Source organism: Anas platyrhynchos, chromosome 11 (assembly GCF_047663525.1).
Source record: "Anas platyrhynchos isolate ZD024472 breed Pekin duck chromosome 11, IASCAAS_PekinDuck_T2T, whole genome shotgun sequence".
NCBI classification, from domain to species: domain Eukaryota; kingdom Metazoa; phylum Chordata; class Aves; order Anseriformes; family Anatidae; genus Anas; species Anas platyrhynchos.
Genome location: NC_092597.1, coordinates 10,837,150 through 10,863,758, shown reverse-complemented (window position 1 = coordinate 10,863,758; position 26,609 = coordinate 10,837,150). Strand labels below are relative to the sequence as shown.

At 38.1% G+C, this 26,609-nt stretch overlaps 2 protein-coding genes across 4 annotated transcripts in view; one reads left to right on the top strand and one right to left on the bottom strand.

Annotated features, from left to right (window-relative positions):
* The window catches only part of USP3 (ubiquitin specific peptidase 3), an 85,883-nt gene extending 63,676 nt beyond the window's left edge, over positions 1 to 22,207 (bottom strand). The window contains exon 1 of one of the 2 annotated variants that reach the window (XM_013107286.5): positions 21,398 to 22,207. In XM_013107286.5, the coding sequence (XP_012962740.1) occupies position 21,398 (1 nt within the window). In that variant the 5' untranslated portion in view covers positions 21,399 to 22,207. Of the gene's footprint in view, positions 1 to 4,302; positions 4,355 to 21,397 lie in introns of those variants that run through there. The other variant, XM_072043220.1, reaches the window with a different exon arrangement.
* On the top strand, positions 1,696 to 26,582 carry CA12 (carbonic anhydrase 12). 2 transcript variants are annotated; one of them, XM_005027988.6, is made up of 10 exons: positions 1,702 to 1,989; positions 4,889 to 4,909; positions 10,737 to 10,916; positions 13,460 to 13,602; positions 14,448 to 14,543; positions 16,256 to 16,319; positions 16,765 to 16,922; positions 17,967 to 18,093; positions 23,987 to 24,068; positions 25,082 to 26,571. In XM_005027988.6, exons 1-10 carry the CDS (start codon positions 1,899 to 1,901, stop codon positions 25,164 to 25,166), a joined length of 1,047 nt encoding a protein of 348 aa, XP_005028045.1. In that variant the 5' UTR covers positions 1,702 to 1,898; the 3' UTR covers positions 25,167 to 26,571. The 2 variants fall into 2 exon arrangements, with proteins under 2 accessions (XP_012962743.1, XP_005028045.1); XM_013107289.5 differs by lacking the exon at positions 10,737 to 10,916 and having other exon boundaries at positions 1,696 to 1,989; positions 25,082 to 26,582.
* Positions 26,583 to 26,609: the final 27 nt, after the last annotated feature.

Here is a 26,609-nt window from a genome sequence, read left to right as displayed (position 1 = left end):
TGTTGGAGTTTGTTTGTTTGCTTGTTAAAGGGGGGCGAGGGTTTGTATTTTGCAAGCAAAGCATTTTCTACCCAGCTAGCCTCGAAAGCATGAGCACTGTCCTGAATTCCTCCTGATGATGTCAAGCCAAATTACAGCAGAAACTGGGCCAGGAGAAGTGTAGTATGTAAAGATGTAAAAAGAGAGCTGATGGAGACTGTAAGATTCAGAGCATACTTAAGCGTAGCGGACTTTTCAAGAACATGGGCAGAAAAGAGGAAGAAGGGGATATATGTCTGGCAGATAGCTCAGTCCACACCCTACTACACAAGAGAGTCATTTTGCAGAGGATGTCATCTTCAGCTGTTACTGATACCAGTCTTAGCAGCTTGTGAAACAGGTTGTCAGACATGGTAAGGCTGGTGACAAAACAATTTCTTCTACAGAAACCTCAACAGACTCAGCATGTTCCTCTATACAAACACAGTAGACAGATTACATCCTTCTCTTTTGGGCAATGGCGATTAAAAAGCTGTGTTAAAAACATCTTTCCTATAGCTCACACCCTCTCCCTCTAGATTACATCTGGCTGAAACAAAGCAAGCAGAATCAGCTACTACAATCTAGATTTACAAAATACTAAGAATAAGTATGAGAGAGGACCCGTACTCAAAGACAGCTACTTTCTAAAAGAATATAAGCCATTCATCATTTGCTGCTGCGGTCTGCAGCCTGCCTCTGCATGCCTGGGTTGGGTAGGGCTACAGATAAATAGCCCCAATATGCCAGAATCATGCTCTTCAACAGGTACCTATCTAGGATCTAGGTAGAATTGAGCCATGCTCCAGGAAGCTTTCCTTTCCCTGTAAAAGCCTTGTGAATGACGGTAGGAAAAAAATGAGTAAGTCTAATAATACTAAACATTTAAACAGCAGTCGATAAAAATGCTGAAAATTGAGTTTGAACAATCAAAACAAATACATGCTGTATGGTTGCTACTAGGACATTGTAAGTGGTTAATAACAGCTATAAATGATAATGCATTTAACTGAAACTACCAAGAGTCTCTCCAATCCCTCCTTCCCCTCCTCAGCTATCCATGGTGCATTCAGTTTAAGAGGTTATTCCTCAATCACCTTCAGAAGAGGACATCACCTATACCCTGTTCTCCTCTCTACCCCTCTCCATACATGTCCTGAACATAACATCAGCCTTTGGGGTTGTTTCTTCATGAATTTTCATTTCTCCCTGTTTCATATGCTCTCTCAGTTCCAAGAGCTTTCAGCTTAAAAAAAAAAAAAAAAAAAAAAATCTCTTCCTGACAAGCTAGATGTTTTCTTCTGGGAAGTGTCCATGGTCCATCTGAGTATTAACAGTCCCCCACACAGCCTCACCTCTCTTTCCCTCCATTAGCTTCCCCTCCTTCGAGTTCTCACAGTGGCCCTTTATGCTAAAATCACACTGATCCAAAAATGGGAGTTGAGGGAGCCACTCTGAAATAGGCTAAAAAAACTCTACTGTGGTCTGGTCCCTAAAAGCAAAGGACATGTCTTGTAAGCATTTGTGTCTCTGCTAAATAATTTCTGCAGTTCCACATTTAAATTTCCTTTCTAAGTGCTGGAGTCTGTCCTCTCAGAAGCTCAGTAAAACTGGGGTAATCAAGGAGGTGATCAGTTTTCTGAGGGTGCTGTGACCTAGAGGCAGGTCTGATTACATCATTTGTTTTGGGATGAGGCTGAGGAGCTTTATAAAAAGAAGACCTAAAAGGAGGGAGAGAGAGACAGGGAAAAAGAAGGGCATTAAGTCACTAGCAGAAGCTCTTTATATGTGCTTTCTGCAGTTTACCAGATATTTACAAGGGAGTCTCTTCAGAGTACAGAATCTGTGACCTGTTGGAATATTACAAGTCTATCCTTGAGATGTCAGCCAAGAGCTTCAGTAGAGTCATACTCACTACGGTGCTTATTCTCTTCCTGAAGATACAACTCTCACTACCAGCGCCGTTGAATGGTAAAGTCTTTTGGCTTTCTATTTTATTGTGACTCTTAACTTTGGGCATCTAAAGTATGCAGAAAATTAAGGCTTTAAAAATTACTATTTCAGTAGCATGCTCTAACTTGTATATTGTTGCACTCTGCAGTTTGGAGTTAGCATCCTTATTTTATATATCAGAACACCTGTTCTGAGAAATTAAAGAAAAAATAAATGTCTTCTGATTTTGTTTGTGTTACAGACTTTTTGCGTGCTCAGTATGCCTTACTTTGTGATCTTTTTGTTTCTCATAAAATGGAGACTGGTCTTTCCCTGAGTTAGTGGAAGCGTGGCATCTTTCCCTCTGCCCCATTTATTTTTAAACCAGACAAAAAGAAAGCAATCCCTGTCAAGTGCCCCATTTCTCACATACTAGACTTCATTGTCTTATATTTAAACAGACCAGGAGGTCAGTGCTCCTTGCTCTCTTTTTAGGAGTTAATTTTCATCCATTCAAGCTGATTATAATTCCCCTAGTGTAATTATAGGATATGAGGGAGAATCATAATATAGGGCTGTGTGAGAGGACTTACTCAGCACGTATATTCATGAAAGGAAAATCCTGAAGGCTCAAATGTAATCCAGAGCAGTCAGGATTTTACAGAGCTCTGCCAGGAGAAGCATTTTTCCAGGTTTTCAGCATGAGCTACTCAGGAGGGAATTTCAAACTTTTCAGGTCAGCTTGTTATTTCAGGTATATTTCCTCTGAAAAAAAAAAAAAAAAAGCTATATTCTTTAGCAGAATCTCCCATTTGAAGGGCATAGGTTTCTGGAGCTTGGTGCTTTCCAGAATGATGCCTCTGACAATAGAGAAGGCTTCTCTGCCATGCATGGGCATGTAACAGTTACTATTCAGCACTCATCCCAGCATGAACAAAGCGGCAGGAGAGCTCCCACAAGTACGGAGCTGTTTATAGTTAGTACCCTTCTAGATGTGAATCAGACTTCTGTCCAAATTTGGGAGACTGTGTGACATTCTGCCTCATTCTAATTTTATTATCAACCTTGCTCACAGTCTGAGGACGGCAGCAAATTCCTTTTGCAGCTCTGACATGTTCATTCAGACAAAAACAAAGATTCTGCTCTCTGGGATCTGTTCATCTCCTGATCTAAGTTAGATGAAGTAAATGCAACATGTTCCTTAGCCTTACCTATAGTAGTTGCTATTATTGTGCTCATCAGTAAAGGCAAAATTACAGATCAAAGACACTCACAGGCTGAGGAAAATTCCATTTGGCAAAAGATTTAAAGCTTTTATTTATTTTATTTTGCATAAAACCCCAAAATATCAAATATCTTTGAAATATATTGTTTAAGGTTGTTCTAGACTATAATATATATATGTATATGGAGAGAAAGAGTTTTGATATTTCATACACATTTTAGTGTGAAATAGCAGCAGGAGTGGAGACTAGCTATTTTAGTTAAACTGATATTTATTCAAACCCTGCTCAGATGAAGATGTGGGAATTTCTAAAATGTGTTGACAGTTGGTTACTATCTTTATGCAAGTGGTGCCTATACAACTTGCTGACCACAGGACACAAGGACCCCTCAAAAACCTAGGTAAGAGGTAATCCCGTGCAGACGTAAGGGGAGAAGAGAATGAGGTTTCTCATGCTGTAATCTAAGACAGGGCACGAATTCTCCTCCACAAGGAACCTAGGGACTTCAGCCAGGATGATTACACAGACCTCATTTTGAAAATTCCAGCGTAAAAGAGCAAGCCCAATGGTCTGACAAACTGGAACCACAGAGCTCAGTGCTTCCAGCACACTTTGATACAAAAGAGCTATGAGCAGCTGTTTTGCACATCCCAACAAATTAATCCCAAACATTTCACACCACGTTCTTTAGTGAAGAGCTCTGTCTGTGAGTACACTGCAGAGTACAACAAATTCAAGCAAATCTTCACGTACTGAGCAGACGTGCATCTAAGAATAAATATTTGCCTGCCTGTGTGTGCACAGACACACATGAACGCACTGAGTGTTTGCAAAATTCATAATTCAGAACTGTTTATGAAGCAGAAATAAAGTTACATTTTCAGTGAGTAAGGATCTGCATTGCCTGATAACCACAATTGTTCAGGTCTGTCAGCACAAGCTCCTGTAATTACATAGCAAGCTGAATGACTGTAAGGAGGTTTCAGGACAAAAAACAGAATAAAATTTAAAAGAGCATTTAAGTAAGTGAAATTTTCATATTTCAAAAGGCATGCAAAGACACTGTTCCAAGTTCAGCTCCTTAAGCAGTGGAGGAGTATTGATCATTGATCATTTTAATACTCACTGGAAACCCCAGGATCTCCTGAGTTATGTTGTTTCATTTATCATATCCCCTTTTTTCAAAGTCCATCTATTTCCTGTATGTTTCTGTTGGCAAATCCTAGAGCAGCTGTGCAGAAAGGACTGTCCATGATATCTCAGTGCAGCACCTGGCAAACCCCTGATGTCTTTCAAACTTCTCAGCCAGGTATATGGGGGTTTGATGATAATTACACATCACTTATATTGCTTGTTTACCTAACCAGAAAAACAAAAACAAACCAAAAAAAAAAAACCAACAGGGATGCCTACATATAGTCTGTGGCTATTCAAAACAGAAAAAAGTGACAAGAGTTTGGGTCCAGGATTCACGTGACTACAAGAAAGTTAAATGCTATGGGTAGGATCACAGGAATAATTCTAGTCACAATTCTGGTGAGTTGGGTTCATAACCTTTGAAAAATTTTATGTTTTGCTCAACATCTGGAACTAGAAAAACGTATAAAAGTACTGCATATTTCGGTACATGGGTTTAAGTGGCAATTTCTTTAATTAACAGAGCAACCCCAATTTCAAATATTCACACTAATGTTTTGTTTGTTTTTAAACAGGGTCAAAATGGTCTTATATTGGTAAGTACTAACTAATTTGTGCATGCTAAGTCATGGGTATGTTCCCTATTTTAAGGAAAATGTGCCGAATTTATTCTGGTGAGAACCTACTAGGTTCACTATCTTTACCCAGGTTTGGATCCACCTTATCCGTCCATCAGGCTTAGTATTTGGGTGATTGAGAGTTAGTTACTGGGTTCTGCGTTGTCTTGCTGAATGACAGGAATCTCAGCAGGCTAAGACAGGCCACGCAACTGCAGAGGTTGCCCAGAGCCCTCTGTTTCCCCATCTGCCACAGAGCAGCAGCACATTTCAGCCCAGCTCTGCAAAGAGTGTACCTCTCCCTGCCCTCAAGTGAATAAAGTAGAATAAATAATATTTGGGAAAGCAGTGCTGGTTTGTACACTAGTCCTTTAAGTCAGATACTAAGCCTGAAGGGTCTGATGGCTGCTCAGGAAGAATTTCCTAGAGATTTAAGAGAACAAATCCTCTGACCAGTATTTCCCCATTCAGTGCTGTGTTTTATACACCACAAGCCCACAGAGAAGCTTTTGGTGCTGCCCAAAGACAACCCCAAGATTTAATTTGCTGTTTCCAACTACTCCCTTTGGCTGTGCTCCAGTTTACCTGACTCACTTCACATAAGCAAAACAAAAATTGTCAGTTGCACGTCTACAGGTATTAATCTAACCGCTAGTACATGAACATAGATTTCATATTCTCATTTAGCAAAAAGGCTTAGCATACTTTGAATAACAAATGCCTGGGTTTTCCACCTTGCCAGCAGCAAGCAGAGGAAACTAGCCCTGCCAGTTAGTAGGGAAATCAACACTTTTACTACCAGCAAAGTAGTTCTGTCCTTCTTCCCAGGGTAATGCAGGTTTAAATTAGTTACTTCTCCCTTTCTGGGAAATTTTGATACCAGTGTATTTTTCAGAGTATGTTATTCTCAGTGCCCAAATTCATGAGTTCATGCTAAGCACTTCCACGTTGCAGTTTGATTTCTCACATGTACTGCAGGATACAGAGATGGTTCACAACAGAGATTTTTATTTTTTTCCTTCAACTACTGCTTTTTAAATCTATCTAAAAAAAACATATAACAGCAACTTCAAAAAATCAAAATGGCAATTTAAATGTACAGAATTCTTCTTTTCATATATCAGGAAAAAAACAGAGGTAGAACATTGCTCTGCACAGAGAAAAATACACTGCAGTCAAAGCCAGAAAGAAGCCTCTCCTTCATACTCTCCCACTGACCTTTTTTCTTCATGGCAGCCTTCACCTTCCACTATTTACTTTTATCCTTGCAATACTTTGCAATGCCTCCCACTAAAATTAAGCCAACAGAAACAGAAAGGAAGTCAAGCCACTACAGTCAGTGCAAGCTGATCTCAAGATGAGTGTCAAGGTACAAGGTAAAGGTCAGAGGAGAAATTCAGGTGCCAACTTCTAGAATTAGAGAGCTGAGCTTCAATTCTTTGGATTCTGGCTTTCTCCCTTAATATTAGCAGAGTGGAACGAAATCGAAGAACCATAATCACTCCTTAGAGTACACAAGCAGCTAGAAGGGAGGAAACTAGTTTTACAGTGAAGTTTTAAAGAATAGTACCAGCAGAATTACTAATGTGCTTTAGCATGGGAAAAGACAACCTCATGCTACAACACAGACACAAGAACTGTTGTTAACAGACATTAGGCTAATTAAACTTACAAAGTCTTTGGTTTTATTGTTGCCAAATATTCCAACTTAAATTCACTGAGGTGCTGAAAACCTGTGCTAAGACACGTCCCTCTTCCCTTGAGAAATGCCAGTGTTTGTGAATGCAGTAGAACATTCACAGATTTTCTCATATAGCACTTGAATGGAGGACTAGCAGAGACAGCTACAGCTCTTGGCAATCCCTTTACCTCACGAGCTTCCCTCTAGACACGCATGTGGAAGATCTGCACATACTGGCTATGTACAGAATGGTATGACTGAGCTCTGCCTGCGCTTTGAGTGAAATGGAAACCATGTGGTCATGTTACTGCGGCACCGAGCCCAGATTCTCAGCCTTCACTCAGCCCTGGGCCAACTGCAGCTGTACAGCTTCCAGCTGGCAGAAAATGGGCAGAGTGCTTTGCATGGCTGCAATATAGCAAAGACATTCCCCGTGTTACTGACCCAATGCATTTTACTACCTAATTCACTACAGATTATGAGAACTTGGATCTCCCATGAGAAGCTTGAGCATCACAGCAAAAACCCTGCTGGTAACACTGGTGTCTCATAAACCCATTTTATTCTTTTTTCTGGTCAGCTAACATGCAAATCCCACAAGCACTGTTGTCCCTAAAGGATCATCTGTCCTGCATCACTTACCAGCACTAGGGCTGTGGAGCTGGCTAAAGGCTTAAGCGTGCAGAAAGCTAGCAGTTGTCAAAGGGTATGATAAAATGGATACCTGCAGTGTGGGTACTGAGGGTATTTCACCCAGCTCACTGTGTAAGTCCAGAGACTTACTACAATTTCATTTACAGGCATCTTTTATAAAATAGCCATGAGGACATGGTGAGGCTCAGGGTAATTTACAGTGTGGTAAGGGAACGTGGCCCTGGAAACTTATGTAAAAGGAGACAGTGCACAAGCTGGATTTGAACAACCTGAGCATGCAAGTACCCTATAGCAGAGAGCACTCATAGCTGCACCAGGAGCAGTGGGAGCAAGAGGGGTCATACTTCTACCCATACCGACAACTCCATACTTTAATTTGCTCACTTCAAGAGCTACGTGCTAGCATTAGTTGGATTGGACAGGCCCATGGCACAATTACCACTCTGCTGGCACAGTGCTGACAAGACCCTCAGGGCAGCAAACATCATCTGAGGTCCCTGGGTCTTCCCCTTGGTCGTAATTGTTGTCACAAAAGTGGGAAATTGAACAGTAAGATATGTTTGCAATGCTTTTTATGTTAATACCTTATGAAACTTGTCTTACAGGCCAATCTTACCGCATCCACATACTGTTCTTTATTCAGTATTGATCAGAACCTCTATAAACACATAGTGATTTCCACTGAATTTTTCTAAATATGCTGGCACAGAGCAAGGAAAATATATTTCACAATCAAACATTAATTTTCAACAGAGCTGGCTGAGAAATGTCTTCCAGCTGTGGGGTTTATCTACCATGGAAATCACAATTTCATCTATGCAAAACCAAGCTACAGTGAGCTCAGCTCTTTAAGACAGGAGTTTTGAAGCACTAGAATTAGAAAGACCATGTGACAAAAAGGCAGAATTTCTAAAACAAATGGTTTTGTACCAAAAAAAAAGTTTTGTTTTCTTTTTAATTGAGCAGAAGTATGAAATAAGTAAAAACTGCTGAAGTTTAGAGGCCTGTAGGTAGATTTGCAGATTTATGGCAAGGAAAGGGTAACAGCTAGTAAAGATTAAGGTACATAAAGACTGCAGTATCTACAGAATTTTATAGCAAAGACTGTTTCCCTTCTGAACTGCTAATGTTAGTGTGGAAATTCCCATACACTGCTGCCAACTATTAAAGGCATTCAATTCATCCAGACATAGTACAGAAAATGCAGTTGGTACTTCACGATGTGGTTTCCACTGGCTGGGACTAGGGTTCTATGTTATGCATAAATTAAAAACCAATTTAAAATTATTAATTTAATTACCAAGTCTCCAGAATTATGTTTTGTATTATATTAAAGTCTTCTTGGATACCCACTACCTTATCAATGCACAGAAAACCCAAGTCTTTTAAAAGCACTGGAGTCTAATTACAATAAAGGCTTCTCCCAATTTTTTCTGACATTGCTGTAGTTTTAGTTTTCTGGAAAGTGTTAGATTTCAGTGTCATTGTCTGGCACGTCAAGTTTCAACCTCAAGAAACTATCATTTCACAGTATGTTCTGATATATACATTACTGGGAAATATCCTTGAGTATATATATCCCATAGTATGGAATCTATGTTCATCTTGATGGATCAGTGAACTGCCAAAACACATCTAAAGGACAGTATCCAGTTTTCTGTAGTGTCAGCATAACATTTATTAGCTTTTAAAAAGATTTGCAAATAACTTTAAGATATCATCACACAGATCAAAGAGGAAAGAAATTAAAGTGATTGGCAGTGGAGTCAAAGATCTAAGTTACAGCAACATCAAAGCCTATTTATACTGAAAAGTACTGACTGAGTCTGAGTATCCACACTGCAAAAAACGTCATGTGCTAACCTATGCCTTGATTAAAGAGCTCTAAGGAGGAAGTAAGTCATTCTTTGAGCACCAGAACTTCAGATTCACCTCCACTATCAATATCCTTGGAAGCATCTCTTTTATGTTAAAAAAAAAAAAGGACAGTTGATTTTCCCTCAGAGAAGATCTGAACTTGTTTTACCACTGATGACCTGATCTAGCATTAGATTCTGGCATCCACATTTCAGGGAAGATATTAACATATTGGAGAGGCTTCAAAAAAGTAACAATAAATATTCCAGGTTTGGAAAAGAAGCCCTCTAACAAAATAGATAAACAAATAAATAAATAGTCAAGGAACTATTTATTTAAGAGAAGAGAGAACCTATGTCCTCTATGTTATAAGTACTTCCATGATGAACACAAGTATACTAACAGAAGGCTCTTCAATTTCTAAAAGAAGTCAAAGCTAGACAAACACACAGTGACAAGCAAGCTGCCAGGGAGAGTTAATGTCCATTGGGCATTAATGAATTATCTTTACCTGCAATGTTTCAAGAAAGACTGTCCTTCTCTTTCTGAATGATATAGCCTCATTAAAGTAGTAATTAATCCAAGGAGATCCAATAGCCTCTCTTACATAGGTCAGGCTGGGTGATCCCCAAAGATCTTCCTGCCTTAGAAAGAATTGCAATAAATCTTCAGTATTAGGGAGCAACGCAAATTGTGAGTACATCTTCTGGAATTGAAATCCAAACAGTCCCAGCTTACAGCTTGTGAACAGCTGGTACTATTAATAAGCAATTAAATAAAACGTACAACTAAAAATCTCTTGATATTATCAATTCCTTGTAGAAATTGCCTAGGGCAAAAAGCTGTGATGAAAGAAGTTTTGCAGGAGTTTGAACAAGTTATTACAGGTCAAATTACCGCAACACTTTCCATTTTTGCAAGTTAGCTTCTTACTGTGGATTATGCAGTATTGCTAGATAGAGCTTGGCAGTTTGTATGATAAGGAAAAGTTCATAGAAATCCAGTTTTCTGTGTGTTGGAAAGTATGAAAACCTCCCTCTGCAAACATGAAGTCACTTCCAGAAATTCTCTTCAGAAAACAGGAATTGACATATTAGCATGCATATGCCTGTAACTTTTATAGGGAAAATTCATTCATGTCAGTAAATAATCTTAATGCTGTCATAGATACATACTCTACTTGTCATTCTTCTAGACTTTGAAGGGAAACAATACCAGCATTAGAGGGTCGGAGGCACTATGGCTGGCTATGATGGCCTTGCCTGTAGGTTTAATCTGGGGAGCTACCACACTTGCAGCTCTCCACTGGTGCAGTGTTACATAAAATGGTAGCTGAGGATGTCAAAAATCAAGATTAAAGTCTCTCTACATGAGACTTTTACTGGTACTTCCTCTGCCAGCAAATGCATCGCTATGGTTATTTGTCCCTTTTCTATCAAGTGGCCTACTAGAAACATCGAATTGAGAAAAGTTAAAGAAAAAAAGAGTCTTTAAAATTCAGCAAAGGCTCCTTTTATAAGTGTTGGACCAGAGCTGGATCAGGAGTGGAGTGAGGGGGGACAATAACTAGATAGCTAAGGCTTGACAAATATGCCTCTTTGTTAACTTACACAGGTCCTGATGGAGAGAAGGCCTGGCCGAAGAAATATCCATTCTGTGGGGGAGTATTTCAATCACCGATAGATTTTCACAGAGATATTCTCCAGTATGATTCTAATCTCTCACCTTTAGAATTCATAGGCTATAATGTGCCCTCCACCGACCGGTTTACACTGACCAATAATGGTCATTCAGGTAAGGGATCTCAGTGACAGTCAGCAATTATGAAGCAAAGAGTTGCTGGAGTTTGTAATTTTTAACTTCATGGATAAACTACTTTGATTATCAGTTGAAATTAAGCTGTGATTATGAAACCTTCTAATCAGAAACACAAATCCAGAGAACAGGTTAAGGAAACTTGCAAATATACTAGATTTGCTATAAGCAGAATCAAAAAACTGTGTTTTTTTCAATCAACTCTAGGCACGTCAAAATTAATTTCATGCTTTTGAAAGCTTTAATTCCTACTTTGGTTGAAGTGCTCCAAAACAGACTTTGTGATTCTATTAGGAAGAGATAAGCTGATAAAATATGGGTGCAACGGGTCTTTGATATTCTAATCAAAGCGGCTTAGTTGAGTTACATGAAAAAAAGCACCATTCTGTTCCTCTGACTTGAGGTAGAAACTTCCTTTAGTGTAGGATAAAACAAATAGATTAGAAGACTGAAAAATAATTAGAAAAAGTTTACAAACATGCCTTGCACCACAGTAGTAAAAGCGTCTGTATAGGAGGTAAAAGCAGAGAAGAGACAGTCTCATCAAGGTCTGCAATATCTACCATATCAATGCAGTATTTCATGTCATGTCAATATGACCAAGTATAAGGGCCTTCTTTATATCCTCCTCTATTGGGTAAGTATCAAAAGAACCTGTGTTAAAAAATGGCCTCTGCCTCAGCTCTTCTCTGGCATGCTTTGTTAAAAGATGCTTGAAGTGCACGCTTCTCTTTTTCCTCATTCTTTCAGTGGGGTGAACCTGCTCTGTACAATATCATATGCCTATTCTCCAAGTAAGGACCAATCCCCTAGGGCACAGGTCACGTTTTCCCCCTGAATAGTTTCTCCCACTAGAAACCAAGTCTAAAGCAGCTTGTTTTAGACTAGGAATGGCTGGAACACACTTTCCTTGCAAACCTTTTTTTAAGAAACTTTCTTGGCCCTGAATGAAAGATTGTACTGGCACAGTTGAATGTATTAGGCCAATCTAAATGATCAATAGATAGACAAGAAAACATTATCATTGTGTATTTTAACAGTGCCAGAGAGCAGGTAGAGACAAGAGAGCAGGTACAGACAAAAGAGGAACACTGGCAGCCTGTCCCTCATGTAAGAGTGACACAGTAAAATGGAAGTTCCTAGTACTGCCTATGCCATCAAGATTTTCAGAACTAGGCCCAAAAGCAAGTCTAATCACCGCCTAATAAAAGTCAAGACAAAAAAATAAAAATAATTAAATAATAATAAAAAATAACCCCCTCTCAGTAAACTCATCTTCCTAAAACAGGAATTGATTCTAAGGTAAGCGCTCTCCTAGAAGGCAGGGGACACGTGACCCTCGCTCTCTAGAAACTTCACTCAGATACAAACCTTAATTGCTGTGAGTAATGAAAAATTAGTTCTTTGTTAGAGCGTCCATTACACCATCTGCTGTTACCTTCTCTTCTGGCTAGAGAAGAAATCAGTAGGATACTTAGTATTGTCATATCAGTCATTTCTACACAAAACTAATCTGTTTCACTGCCAGACAATCCAGATACAATTACCTACTTCAGCTAGACTGAAAACAGCAGACCTCGAGAAAAGCTTTCTAGCTAGCAGGAAAATGCATAGGTTTGCAGCTGCTCCTTCATTAAGGTTTTGAGCCTTGTTTTCCCTGAAAAACACACCTGGGATGTTTCAGACAAACTGCATTCACATTGAAAAACAAGAAAATTGCTTTGCAATTGATCTTTTCTTTATACAAATCATTGCTTTATGAAGTACCAAACTTCTCAACTAAACAATGACAACAAAGAACATCTCCATTTCTTCTCTAATTCTACACAAGAAATAACCCAGGTTGTGTTCCACACAAGACAGCATTAGCAAGCAGAAAGAAGGTTTGTTTTTCAGCACACCAAAGCCTCGCTTCCACCACGTTGAGAGAGGAAATGCTAATAATTTATGTCTATAATCACCTTGCTGCTTGGCAGCAATACTCTGGGTTTGACTAGGGAAGGGGAAGGGAGGGAGAGAATAGTAGTTTGTTTTTGCCACATGCTCCTGAGGGAACATCAATAGACAGAGAAGTTGAATATAACAACAGTTTAAAGATATCATGAGCAATTTTAATTTATTAAACCATTTTTAACCTCCATATGAGGACTGAAACAAGGCACATGAACCTAAGTTTTGCTTCAGTAACTTCCTTTTTAATAAAGATGAAATAATTTTGCATTTGAAGAAGGAAGGAGGAGAAAGATCTCTATTAACAACAATTTTCACAGTGAACTCCTTTAGTTCAAGAAAATGGGAAAAAGGAATATTCTAAATTTTCCTAAATTGCCTAGAAAGGATTAAAGACAACTGAAGGGTTTAGTTCCTACCTACAGCCTAAGGTGGATTCAGAGGTAAGAATCTAATAGTTATTCTGCTTCATTCATTCTTTATGTAATACGTTTAGACATAGTAGTTTTACTTGCCCTGCGCTTAAGAGCTGTGTTATCGTTTCATCCCATCTGGTTTTGATCTGCTTACAGTGAAAATGTATCTGTCGCCTACTATGCACCTCAGAAATCTCCCTTTTGAATACACTGCATCTCAACTTCACCTACACTGGGGAAACAGAAACAAGTCAGAAGGCTCAGAGCACACAGTCAGTGGGAAGCATTTTGCAGCAGAGGTAAGACAAGCTGAACTCAGGGAAAGAAACAAAGCTGTGTAAGTCCCACTGTTTTAGTTTCTTCACCTGTGGTATTACAGTGTTCTTACACTGTTTCTCTACCTTTGGTATATGACTGGAAAAGGCTGAAAGGTTTTGATTCAAGAATTTATGGTCTAGGTGTATACTAAAATGTTATGCATACATGCAAGTAAGATAGGCTTCCAGGAACTTTCATAAATATGCCACAAGTCAAGGAATTATATTCTAAACTGAGGACTGGCACTTGGTCTCCTAAATAATTTCAAGCAAATTGTTGTATATTTGACACCTAGGTACTTCTCTGTAAAACATGTATCTTTTGGCCGTACAACGCTGCTTGGCTTGGTTTAAACAACATTTTGAAATGTTCTTCCTCTAACTTAGCTCACCTTCTTCAATTTGGTGAAGAACTATTTATCTTTCCTCATACTAAATTATGGATTTGGGAATAGATTTTGAAAAGCAGTACCAGCTGGATATTTACCTCAAAATGATTAAATGAAATACTACTTTTTCAGAAAAAAAAAAATTACTAGTGCTAGTACTACAACCAGGATGCCTTGAAGACAAAGCAATCAATCTTCCCTCCCCACCCCCCCAGTCACGTAGACAGGATGGGTAATAGCCAAAGAGGGTCTGAGAGTGGGAGCTCTGGAAATTTTGCTTTTCTCTATTAAAGATCTTAACACTATACCCAGAAACCACTGAAGAATGCCATCGTAATGTCTTAGCCTGAGATGGCGGCACTGGTCTTTTTGGATTGTAAAGTAACTATGTTACCATGCCCCAAACATTGCCATAACATTGTCTCTCCTTCTTTGTAGCTGCATATTGTACATTATAACTCTGAGAAATATCCAGATGTAACAGCAGCAATGGACAAAGCAGATGGGCTGGCAGTTTTGGCCATCCTTCTTGAGGTAGGATACAAGGTGGTGGGTTTTTATTTTTTAACAAGCTTTCAGTCATTAAGTTGCCAGAGAACTTTAAAGTAAAAAAAATAGCTAGATTATTTAACAGCTTTGCAGCTGGACAGATGTTCCTCTTTTTCTGTTTAAGGGTGGGGGGGGGGAGGAGGCAGATTCCGTTAGCACATAGATAATAGGTACAAATTTTAAGAAAAGAGGAATTGTGACAATTCTAAATGCTTTCCAGTAAATTAACTTCAGATGTTGAAGCCATTTTTGCATTCATTTACAAACTATGAATTATTAGAGATTATCAAACAATAGACAACTGTGAATTTCAAACCTACTTACTCAAAAAAACTGCCTAGTGTAGTATGCAACAGTTTTAGCTCCGCAGAGGGGCACAGGCAGACACAATCCTGGCTTTGGCAAGTACATGGAATTAGGATGTGACTATCATTTTCAGGATGCAAGCTTCCTAGATTCTTTGAATCACAGATTACAGTAGCAACACAAAATTATAAACAAGCAAATCCAGTGTCTTTTTTAAGATGACAGGACAAGTTTCCAATTTTCCACTCTAAAGCTCCACAAATAGGCAATTAAAGGCAATAATGATCTTAAGGGAAATTTTTGACAAGCTTGTACATTTTTAATTCTCTATTTTCTTGATGATTACGAGTCTTAATTATAAGAATTAACTATAAAGATGATTTTTAAATGTGTGGATTTTCTCCAGCATAAAAAATATCTTACTCAAAGCCTGAAAATACCCACGTTTTCACACTTCCATTGAAAAAAAGTGGAAACATTCTAGTTAGCAGACAAAGCTCTAATACTAATGAATGTTACCCAAGCTCACTTCCTAGCAGTTCTGACTTTGAAAATAATTTAGTGTTGAATTTCAGTTCATTTGGAAGTTGCAGCTGTGAAAAGTGAAAAGTTTCAGAGAACTTCATATTATACTGGGGATTCTGTTTGTTTGTTTTCCTTTTCCTAAGTCACGACTTAGGAAAAGTATTTAAAAGTATTTAAAATCAAATAAGGGAATGTTGTTAATTCTGCAGATTAGGTCTCTGAAAAATGTTCAGGCAGCTGGTGGCTTTTACAGTTGATATAAGGACACCAGTACACTATGCCTGCTTGTCAGAGGGGTTGCTAAGTACCAAAAATTCATAAAAAAGGCACTGATTATTAGACGAAAAGCTGCTGGGAGCAGTTGAAAAACACAGTCTTGCTTGACAGTTGAGTTACTGTCCTTGCCAGTGGCCCTGCAGTACCAACACTGTCATTCATTATCTTCTTGGCCTGTGAGGAGCAGCAGACTAAAAAACGTTTGTGAGTGGAAAAATGTGGCTTTGACTAGAAACCAGCAGATGATCTGAGAAGCCTGTCAGTTGAGAATTTCTGTCTGTTTTCAAAGGAAATGGTTACTCTTCCTTTGCGCTGCACACTGAACAGGCAATCATGTCTTTCAAGAGCACACTAGAGGTCTACACTGTAGTTATTAAGGCATGAGCTTAACAGAGCAGCTTTAATAGCCACTGAGAGACTACAAGCATTATTAGCAAAAAGAGTAATTCTAGTAAATGAATATCCAGGCATTGTACATGCTTCCCTTACGCAAGAATTCTTCAAATACTGCTAGCTGCTGTGTGCAGAAGCGAAGATTAATATTCAGACCACAATGATTTGCACAGCTGTTAACCGTCTTCTCATTACAGATTGGACCCTTCAACCCATCATATGAAAAGATCTTCAGGCACTTCCAGAACGTGAAATACAAAGGTGAGTGGCTATATTGAATTGAGATATCAGATCACTCTGAGAGGGACATAATCAGCTGAAAAAACAGACCAGGAATCCCAGGCAAACCAGTCATGAACTATATGACTTAAAAAAAATAAATTCAATGCATTTCTCGGAAGAGAGTATGGCTAGCATGATACACGCATCTGTTACACCATGTGAGCTTTACTTTCTGCACATGGTGTTGTTTGGTTAACATGGCCACAGGTCATGTTACAAAATTCTGATTTGGTATCCAAGATGATTTGTATATAGGAAACCTAAGAAACTATTTCCTATTTAAACTGGAATCATCTCAATTAAAATGGATTCTTTTCTTAGTGACATGACTGAAAGCACTCTGCTTATTGAAAAGCAAAATTGCTTCACTGGAGGCAGTCCACATAGCAATGATTCAGCATTTAATACAAATCCTCTATTTTAGATCAGATGGTCCAAGTTCCTGGTTTCAATATTCAAGAACTGCTTCCTGACAGACCAGACGAGTACTATCGCTATGAAGGATCCCTGACAACTCCTCCTTGCTACCCTAGCGTTCTCTGGACAGTCTTCCGACACCCTGTTAAAATTTCACAAGAGCAGGCAAGTTTAAATACAACATGTATTTTCCTGGTTGATGTTTGCTAGGGCACAGTAATGCATATTTTAATATCCTGGATTTCTCTTACTTTCCTATAAAAACTGGAAAGTGACCATTGCTAAAATCCTTTAGGTGGGAAGCACATCACATCACAGAACTGACTTGAACGAATATCCTATTCTCTGTGTAGCTGGCACATTTTCAGTTGACCAAAATAAATAAATGACAGCCAACTGCTTAGCTATTTCTAACAGTATCAGCTTGAAAAATCACAGTAAAGTAAGATTTATTTCTGTTTTCATTATATACTTGCTCCCTGCCTTGAGTCTTCCCCTGAGTCACTACCAAATCATTTTTGTCAAGGTTTCATGTCTGAACCCTAAACCCTAGACCCTAGGTTTTTCAGTGCTGACTACCTTAGGTATGATAAGTTGGGTAGATGTTGAATTTCCAAAAAGCATGTGATGTATTATTTGTCAAGCCTGAATTCCCTGACTTTTCTCCAATTTAACTTTTTTATGCTCACCTAATTAACTTTTTTTTTGTTTTCAGGTGGACAGATTTATATAAACTCCAAATTGCTACCTTCCAGTTTACCTGGCTATAAGCACAAGGAAAAACAATGTTAATATCAGATTTAATATGAGATTTAATTACTGTGTCCTCCCTGTGATGAAAGTCCATTCTTAACTTTGTCCACGCAGATAATTTATTTCACAAAGCAGAGAGTTCTTTCATGAAATAACTTTTAATATTGCTTAGGATTTTGACTGTTCTAAGGAGAAGAAGATCAAAGGGCCACCATGTTTACTCCCATCCAATTTTCCTGTCAGATAATTACTAAGCAGGAGTTAATTTTATCAGAATGTGGGGAAAAAGAAAAAATACAGGTGGGGGCTTCTGGGGTGTCACACTGTTTACACATCATTCTCTATTTAGCTCACAGGCCATGAAAGACTTTCAAGTATTATTTAATGTATCCTTTTCCCTTTGACTACCTCTACAATTTCAAACACACCCTCCCAGCGAGTTTGATTCCGTTACAGTTACTGGCACTGGAAACAGCTATGTACTGCACAGAGAGTGATGACCCAGAACCCCTGGAAATGGTCGATAACTTCCGCAACGTTCAGGAGTTTCGTGAAAGACTAGTTTTTATTTCTTTCCGTGAAGGTAAGCTGTACAAATGCTTCTATGCAAAGAAACAGCACAGCAACTTGTGTAAAACTGAAATATTGATGTGGTGGTCCCGTTGCCTGAACCACTACAAAAATATGGGGATTCCATTCTCCTGTAGTTCACTTTGTTCCCTTTTCTTCCCTTTCTGCATTGTTGCATGGGCAACTGTACGAGAGCAACGTATTTGGAGAGCATATAAAAAGTTTTGTTTCACAACAGGTATCAGACAAGCCAATACCAAGCAACTCTTCTGATCAAAGGGAAGGAGATAAAAGAAGGAAGACGTGTTCAGCCTTGTCATGCTAAGCAGAGCTATTTGCTGTCACTCCAAACACTAAATAGCTCTCTACAGCTGAACGCTTTCAGTCAGCTTAGCTACTTGAGCTGGCCTTGTCTCATTTGCAGGCTCTCAGTAATATCAGGTCTGTTTTTGTGCAGACAGCAAGTTTAAAAGGAATCACAGCATTGCATTTCTGGGAGACTGTTTGGGGGAAGTTGCAGAGAATCAGAAGAGGTCCTTGAGAAACTCAAACTTAGCAAGTAAAAATAACTCATTACACTGTATTGTATGATCTAGTATTACAAGTGAAAAAAATAGCCATCTTACAAAGATGGACTGATTCAAAAGCTTAATTGTGCAGTGTTACAGTATGACAATACATAATATAATATATATATATATGTATTGGAATAATTGTGTGTAACTTAATAATTATTTAAATAAGTATGTTAATCTTTCTGTCCTTGCTACCTAACCACATTTCTCTCATTGATTTCTAATGACTTAGATCTTAGTTCCTCTGTACTTTTACATGAGAAAAAAACATTTACAGTCCTGAGCAGACTGACCACAAGCCATAACTTCACAATTTAATTATATTCTCTAGCTCAGCACTAGGTCTCTATATTTCATCATCTCCAGAGCAAGAAAGGCTACAACTTCATAACTGTTGCAGCTCCTGACCTTTATTTTATTAACCACTCTATCTGCAGAATACAATATAGTTGATCTTCAAAAAAGGCCTTATGGACCAGGTGTACGAAGGGCAAGCTTAAGTGCTAAAGGCAATGCAGAGTTTTTGGTATGGTTCAGAGATCCAGACTACTTCAGGTTCTCTTAGGCCTCAATTTTGCACACCCTAGAGAAAGCTACTGACTAGAAAAACACCTGTTTTAACTTGCAGCACCGAAGAAGGGACAGTAATTTAAGAAGAGATGGGATATTTCCCAATATTGAGGTGCAGAGAAACAACATAACATATCCTTTTGTTTAATATACAATAAAGGAGCTGAAGAAGCTAAATTCAGTCAGTGGAGTCATAACTATGTGACTTCAGACTTTTTATCAAGCACCTTTCAGTTTAGGTTCTCAGTGACCCTACTTGTCTACACAAGTCTTACAGTTTGCAAATAGAGGTCTACAAAAGTGACTTTCCCCAAGGTTTCCATGATGTTAACTACTGAGTGGAATGGAGCCCAAACCGAAACACTAGTGGGTCTGTACCCTGGCAAGCCAGTTTTATTTTTCAGTAACAAAAGAGAAGCCCATGACATCATTTCTGATGTCACATAGAGCCTATCTATGTGTATCATGACTGGAAATATCTCTAGCACAAAAGGTAAAGCAAAATGCATTACATGACGCAAGCATACACAACAGAAATCTCAGAAATAAGTGGCCTCTGCTTTTTTGAAATTCTCTAAGGACAGAAAGTCCCAAACTGCTAGAGCTTTAATTCCCAAAGTTTTGGGGGAAAGAAAAAAAAAAAAAAACAAAAAACACAAAACCAAGTAAACTTGCACAATAAGGAACTTACAATAACTTAATGGAAATGCTGTAATAAGTGAATGCAAAAAGTAGACTGAAGCGTCTCAGCCAACAGTTAGTAGGCAGCTTTGGAAACAGCATTCATTTTAACAATCTCAAGATACTAATTTGTTACCAGCATTACTGAATTCCAACAGAAAATAGACATTTTAGAGGCTCCAAAAAGCTGGAAACAGACTTAGCAAACCTGAAATATTTAAGGTAATGCTTTCATTTTACTGGGTAGTGAACACTTAGCTTTACATTTCAAAAACAACTGGATTTAAGAAGACAGATTTAAACATTCCCAAAATCATGAAGGCAATCTTAACACTGAAGTCAACACATTTACACTGACTCTGGTCAGATGAAAAATCAGGCCATATGCTCTATCATTCCATGCAATTTATAAAAAGTTAAGATGGCCAATCTTACTTCTAAGGCAAAATTTATAATCCATTTAACAGAAAACTCACTGGGACCTTTGACTACTTTGAGATAGTTAAGGCACTAAGTATCATCCTGTACTATATTTTAAGTTTCTGCAATTAGTCCAAAGATATAAACAGAGGTTTAAGCAATAATTTGAGTGCTATGTTTTGTTTACATTAGGAAAAAGAGGAGCTCCAAAGCCATTTCTATATTAAACTCATAATACTACCATATGGGGGAAAATGTCTTTAAGCGTATAAATGGTAGCAGGTTAGATTTTTATCATTCTCAGGCTATCCTGCTGAATGTCTGAATTTAACCTAATTTTAAAATGAGAATTACACCAGTAGTTCTCTGTCTAACCAAAATAGATAAAAAAATTGCCAGTAAGTTTACCAAATTATCAATAACCCTTAATAACCCCAAGAGTAAAACACAAACTAGAATTTGTTGCACTAAAAATATTTCGAGTAAACTAAATGATGACTAAATAGTGGAAAAGGGAAAGAGCTAAAGTATGTCGGTCCTTCCTCTGCTTTTGTGGTATGGACAACTAGAAATATTCTTCCCCCGCAGTATTCTTATATGATCAGGAAAAGGTCTATAACTTTCTTCCCAAACCTCAAATCTCAATCACCAGCTATAGAACTAACTGTGTTCAGAATGGCTATTTTAGTGATTCCCTTCAAATCCCTGCTCAAGTCAGACTGTATACAATGATTTTAAGCAGCAGAATCAGGACTTCATAGAATTATAGAGTGGTTTGGGTTGGAAGTGACCTTAAATATCATCTAGTTCCAACCCCGCCTGCCACAGGCAAGGATACCACCCACTAGATAAGGTTTCCCGGGGCCTCCTCTAACCTTTCCTTGAACACCTCCAGGGATGGGGCAACCACAACTTCACTGGGCAACCTGTTCGAGTGCCTCACCACCCTCTGAGTGAAGAAAATTTTGCAATAAGGCTACCAGGTTTCTGAGACAGTAAAACTTCCTCTGCAGTATCTGTCCTAAATTCAAGCACAATTTACTATAGCAATGTCAATGTAGAAACACTTACTGAAGTAACAGAAGTTCTGGAGTAAGCAGCTACCCCATGTTTAAGATACGGAATCCCAGTGATCCAACTTCTACGTTTTCTTTCTTCTCAATTCATCAAGATTCAATACCTGGTGGACTGAGCAAGGGCATAGCGCTGGTTTGCTAATGGCATCTGTGCACCAGTGAGTTTTTGATTCAGACTGGTCAGGCAGAAATGAGAAATACAGTTTTCAACCTGGGTCTTAAACCGACCATTCAGCACCTGTGTGCTCTCTCTCTGTAAATCACACTAACTCTTAAAGTAAAAGGTACTGAGTTACAGTCCATGATCCCAATAACTTAAAATCAGACACTATAATTTTCATACACTTCACAGAAATAGGGTAAGTATTACTGTATCCATCTATGGGGTCAAATTTGACTGAGATATGACATTCTTAAAATTGCTGCAGTGAACCAGTGCCAAACCCAAGAATAGCATTTGGTTCTTCCTCTACTAAGCTACATTATTCACCTCCCCTGCAGAGGTGATACCGACTATAAAAGCATTTTCAACACATCCTTAAAATTGGCATGACTTACCAGGGCTGAATTGTACGGGTTATTGCCCACCCTGCTGTTCTCACCCAAGAGCCGGTCTCTATGGCTACAGAAGGCATTACTCAGTGCTACTTTAATAGAAACCCTATTCAGTCTAAGTACATTTAATTACAAAAGCTCATTGACTATCGGTGAACCATAGCAAAATGTTCTATCCATTGCAAAAAAGGTAATCATCATCCCTGTAATCTCACATTCCACCTACTACAGACACAAAAGCTCCCTCACAGGCCCAGCCTCTCACCTCAAAAAAAAAAAAAAAAAAAAAAAAAAGCACAATTGTGCTTTCCTGCCAAAGCACAATTGAAGTGCACCTGGATGCTGGCTGCAAGTGCCCAGCCTGATGCTGCCAGATGTACCACAGGCAGGAACAGAGAGCACTTGCTGAGAAGGGGAGGCCAAACACAGAACCATGGGCTGGGACAGGCAACTACACACGTGTGAAAGAAATCCTGTTGTGCATGCTCCAAACGTTGTGCCTCTGCCAAAAAAAAAAAAAAAACTGTTCAGAGCAACGTCTCTGCTTTTTCAGTATCAAGTCTCAAGGCTGCAATCTTCATCTGAGCCCAAACGCCACAAGATGGGGCCCTTGAGCTGTGTTTTGTGTCAAGAATGCAAATAACTCAAGTATTAGGTCATCCATGTTTGGATGCCAATAATTAAAATCTAAATTCGTGCTCACTATTAACAAGTACTGCATTTTAAAATGTCTCGACTCTTAAAGGATTAGTCAGCAAAAGTCAAACATGTTTATAACGTATTTTGTCAGCAATCTATTCCGATAAAATTAGCTTCACATACATGCAGCTGAAACTTACTACAATGTTGAAACCTTCCACTGCCCACAAGTTAAGGGGGAACTGGTCTCTAGTGTTGATTTTAGCATTACAACTGAAGTACATTCTAACTGAATTTCCCAAGATGTTTTCATCATACAGAAATACAACACATGAACTTTAACCTCCTTCTCCCTGTCCTCTTTAAATGACAAGGTTTTGTTCCACAATTTTCTATTTGGTGTTATGTTTTGCAGTCCATTTGATGCACATTTACTGTAGCAAAACTCACCTTTTCTAAAATACATTTATTCTTCAGATCCATTAATCACGTTTTTTCTATTCAGTTGGACTTAAAATTAATAAAGCATCCAATGGGATAAATGCTGTAAGGCTAAACTCCATTCTGCTTTTGAGAAAGTCTATTTAATAACAGAAAACTTTTAGATGGAATGCATGAAACCTGCCAGCTTCACTCGGAAAGAGTTCTGATATTGCTTAGATTCAAATAGCCATTTGAAAAAAATATTTAAAAGTGTAAATGAATCATGACAATTCAATTAAGAAAAGAATACTCATCTTCATGATCTTAGGGTAGGCCAAAATAACTAAAAATACTTTCATGGCTAAAATTACATATGGAGGTCTTTATCAAGAATGGTATTATAATGATAATGTTTAATATCTCAATGCCAATGTGAGATCGCTCATTTTTAACTATTTATACTATTATCCTAATTTTATAGTATTATCCTGAATTCATTCTTACCTTCTTAGATGCCTTTATGCAACATTTTCAGTGACAAAGCACATCACTCTTCATCTGCCCATCTTCAATGGAATCCTTCTGCTATGAAAAAAAAACAGGCATCAAATCTAAAATCCTTAGTTGCCTGGGTTTAGTTCTTTATTTTTGCTTATGCTGTCATATACATTATAAACCAGAAACTTTTTGGACTTCATTGCTTCTATGCCTTTGCCCGCATGTTGGTTTTGCGACCTTGGCAGGTGTCTCTAAATTGACAATGATGTAAACTGTGGATTCAGTTGTGAGATTGGGACCTTCTGGTATACATCTATGCAAAATTATCCATTCCATGACTGCAAAGGGACGTAAGCAGACTGTAGGAAATTTGAGGATGCAAAATGAAAATGTTATGACAGATTAAAGACCAACCCTCCGCTGTCAAGTAAATTAAATCAACTGGTTTGTACTGTTTTCCCTCTTCTAGGTGTTGTTTCTGTTGTGATAGCATGCATTCTGGGAGTTCTCATCATTCTTGCAGTAGCGTGTTGGCTATTCAAAAGGAAAAGGTAAGACGTCCTGCTGCCATATTACAGGAAAAGAAGTCAAACCTTTTTTTTTTTGTTCTAATACAAAGAAGTGCTCATGTCCCTGAAACCCAGAACAGTGATAACAGTTTTTACACTGGTAACATTTGATCTTTGGGAGATATGATCTTTTCCTACAAGCTTTGATTTTTTTTTTTCATATCACAGTAGGTGTTATTCCTCCTGTATCATATACTCCAAAGTAGTTCTATTTTACTCAGTAAAATGTTTATATCGCTAAGACTCCCTTGCTGCAAGTTTTGTGACATAGTGGCCACCTTTCTGCTACTGTAGGAATGGCTGTTTTTTTAATGAAAAACAGCACAATAGTTACTTACTCTAACAGTGCTTATATAAATCCTTAAAAGATACAGGGACAAGAAATAGGGAGTTTTATGTGAGTACCTGGGAGAGTAACATTACACTTCACACATCACACTTCGGCTACTCCCACAAGCAGTTAGGAAATGAGACTGCAATTTCCAGACTAAACAGGACAAGCACATAGGCTAAATAACTGACATACGCAGTTTTTCTGCCTTTCCAATGGTCTCTTTTTCTTGTTCTTTTTGCTAGAGTTGCTGCTTCTAGTTGCTCTCTGAATCTTTTAATATTTTTCCTGGAACATTAAAAGAAACAAGAAGGGAATAGTTTTAGAGAAAATCTCTCCCAAAGGTCACATTATTTAAGGGGAAGAAATCCACACTGACAAGAGATCATTTAGCCAGACTGTTTTGCCACCAAGGCTGAATTCTGGAAAAAAATACTAACATTACAAACTCTTCTACAGCCTGTTTATATCCCTTTGTGATCAGCATTGACTTTGCCAGACAGAATATGTTCTCCTGAAATACACGTAACAATAAGTTGTTCTGGTATTTGCACATGTAAAGAGAAAAATAATCTCATGCATGCATAATAGCACATATTAAATATCCAATGGTGCTTTTCCTTCATTGCAATTACAAATATTTAATACATCTGTCTTGTTTTAGTTGCAAAAAGAGAGGAGAAGACAACAGAGAAGTCATCTACACACAAGGAACGCAGAAAGAGGAAGAAGATATCTCCAAACTATGATGCCCTGCTCTGTCACAAATGTCCCTTTTCATTCATAGCACTGACTTATTTTGCATTGGTGGAGCACATCTCTCATTCTTGGCTAATGACTAGCCTCAAAAGTGTTCTCAAACCAGCCAAATCTTTTCTGTAGCCCTTTTTCTCTTGTTTTGCAGGGAGATAAGATCAGTGAATGTTCCTGAGAGCTAAATTCCTCACCACATTCTTTTCATGTTGGCTGCTTAGTGAGTCTGGGTCTTTTAATTGATTTTACAGTTAATCCTAAACTCCAATTTTATGGTTTGTTTAGCACAGATTTTCCCACAGGTATTCCTACATGAAGACATTCATCAAGGTATAAGCACTCTTCCCTGCTAAATCAATGTATTAGTCTTAGGGTAATCCAGGAACAGCATCATGAATGTTAACAAGATAAAGGGTAATACATATTTGAGATCGGGATTTGAATGAGGCTGACTGCAAATGATGCTAGTACATTCACCAGTGACTCTAACAGTCAGAAACATTACACAAGAAGACAAATGTAAATGCAATGGGATTCACATGGATTATTAACGGGGTTCAAACCCAAGGATCCAGTACTAGAAAACACTTGAGGAACAGCTTGTGTTCCAGATATTATACAACCTCACAAATTTGTCACAAAGGTATCCTGTCTTACTATCCTAATCTTATTTACAGTGTGTATGAATAATGGGGGGGAATAATGTAGTTGCTGCATCTTTTAAGCAAACTACTTCCTATTTGATCATGAAATCTTGATTGATTTTAGAGTATATATTACAAATGCAATTATACAGTCAACAGTTTTGCTGATTTAACTCTCTGAATCTATTAATTTAAGAAGGTAAATAAAAGCATATTTTCAAATTTCATAAGCTAGATGCTTTTGAGTCTCATTATGCATTTTTAAAGTGAGAAGTATGCTTCCATTTAAGATGATGTGAAATTTTATTGACTTCAGAAAGAATAGGGCTTAGCCAGTCTAGCACCAGATGTATACAGAATTCTTGAATTTGACACGTGAAGTGAAGGGTCTGAAATGCTTGTACTTCAGGAGACAGGCAGGAAATGATTCAGTACAGGGACATGCCTAAAATAATTCCAGGTCTGAATGCCATTAAACTCGAATTACTGTGGAAATGCCAAACTGAATTTTAGATCCATTTAGATCCATTCTATATTCGTATTTATGTGTTTGCTCAGTAGCACCACATTAAAATCACATTTGTGATTTTAAATAAATTAATAAATAGTTATTGACACGTGTTTTCTCCTTTAAAGATAGTAGAGGGATGCTTATGTTTTGGACTCTTTCCACCCCAAAGAAAGTTTAATGGCAAAAGTACACTGCTTAGTGAAAGGAGAAGTAACTTATTAATTCTTACTCTGCATGAAGTTTAGGAGCATACTTTCACAACTAAGTATATTGCATTTGTCAGC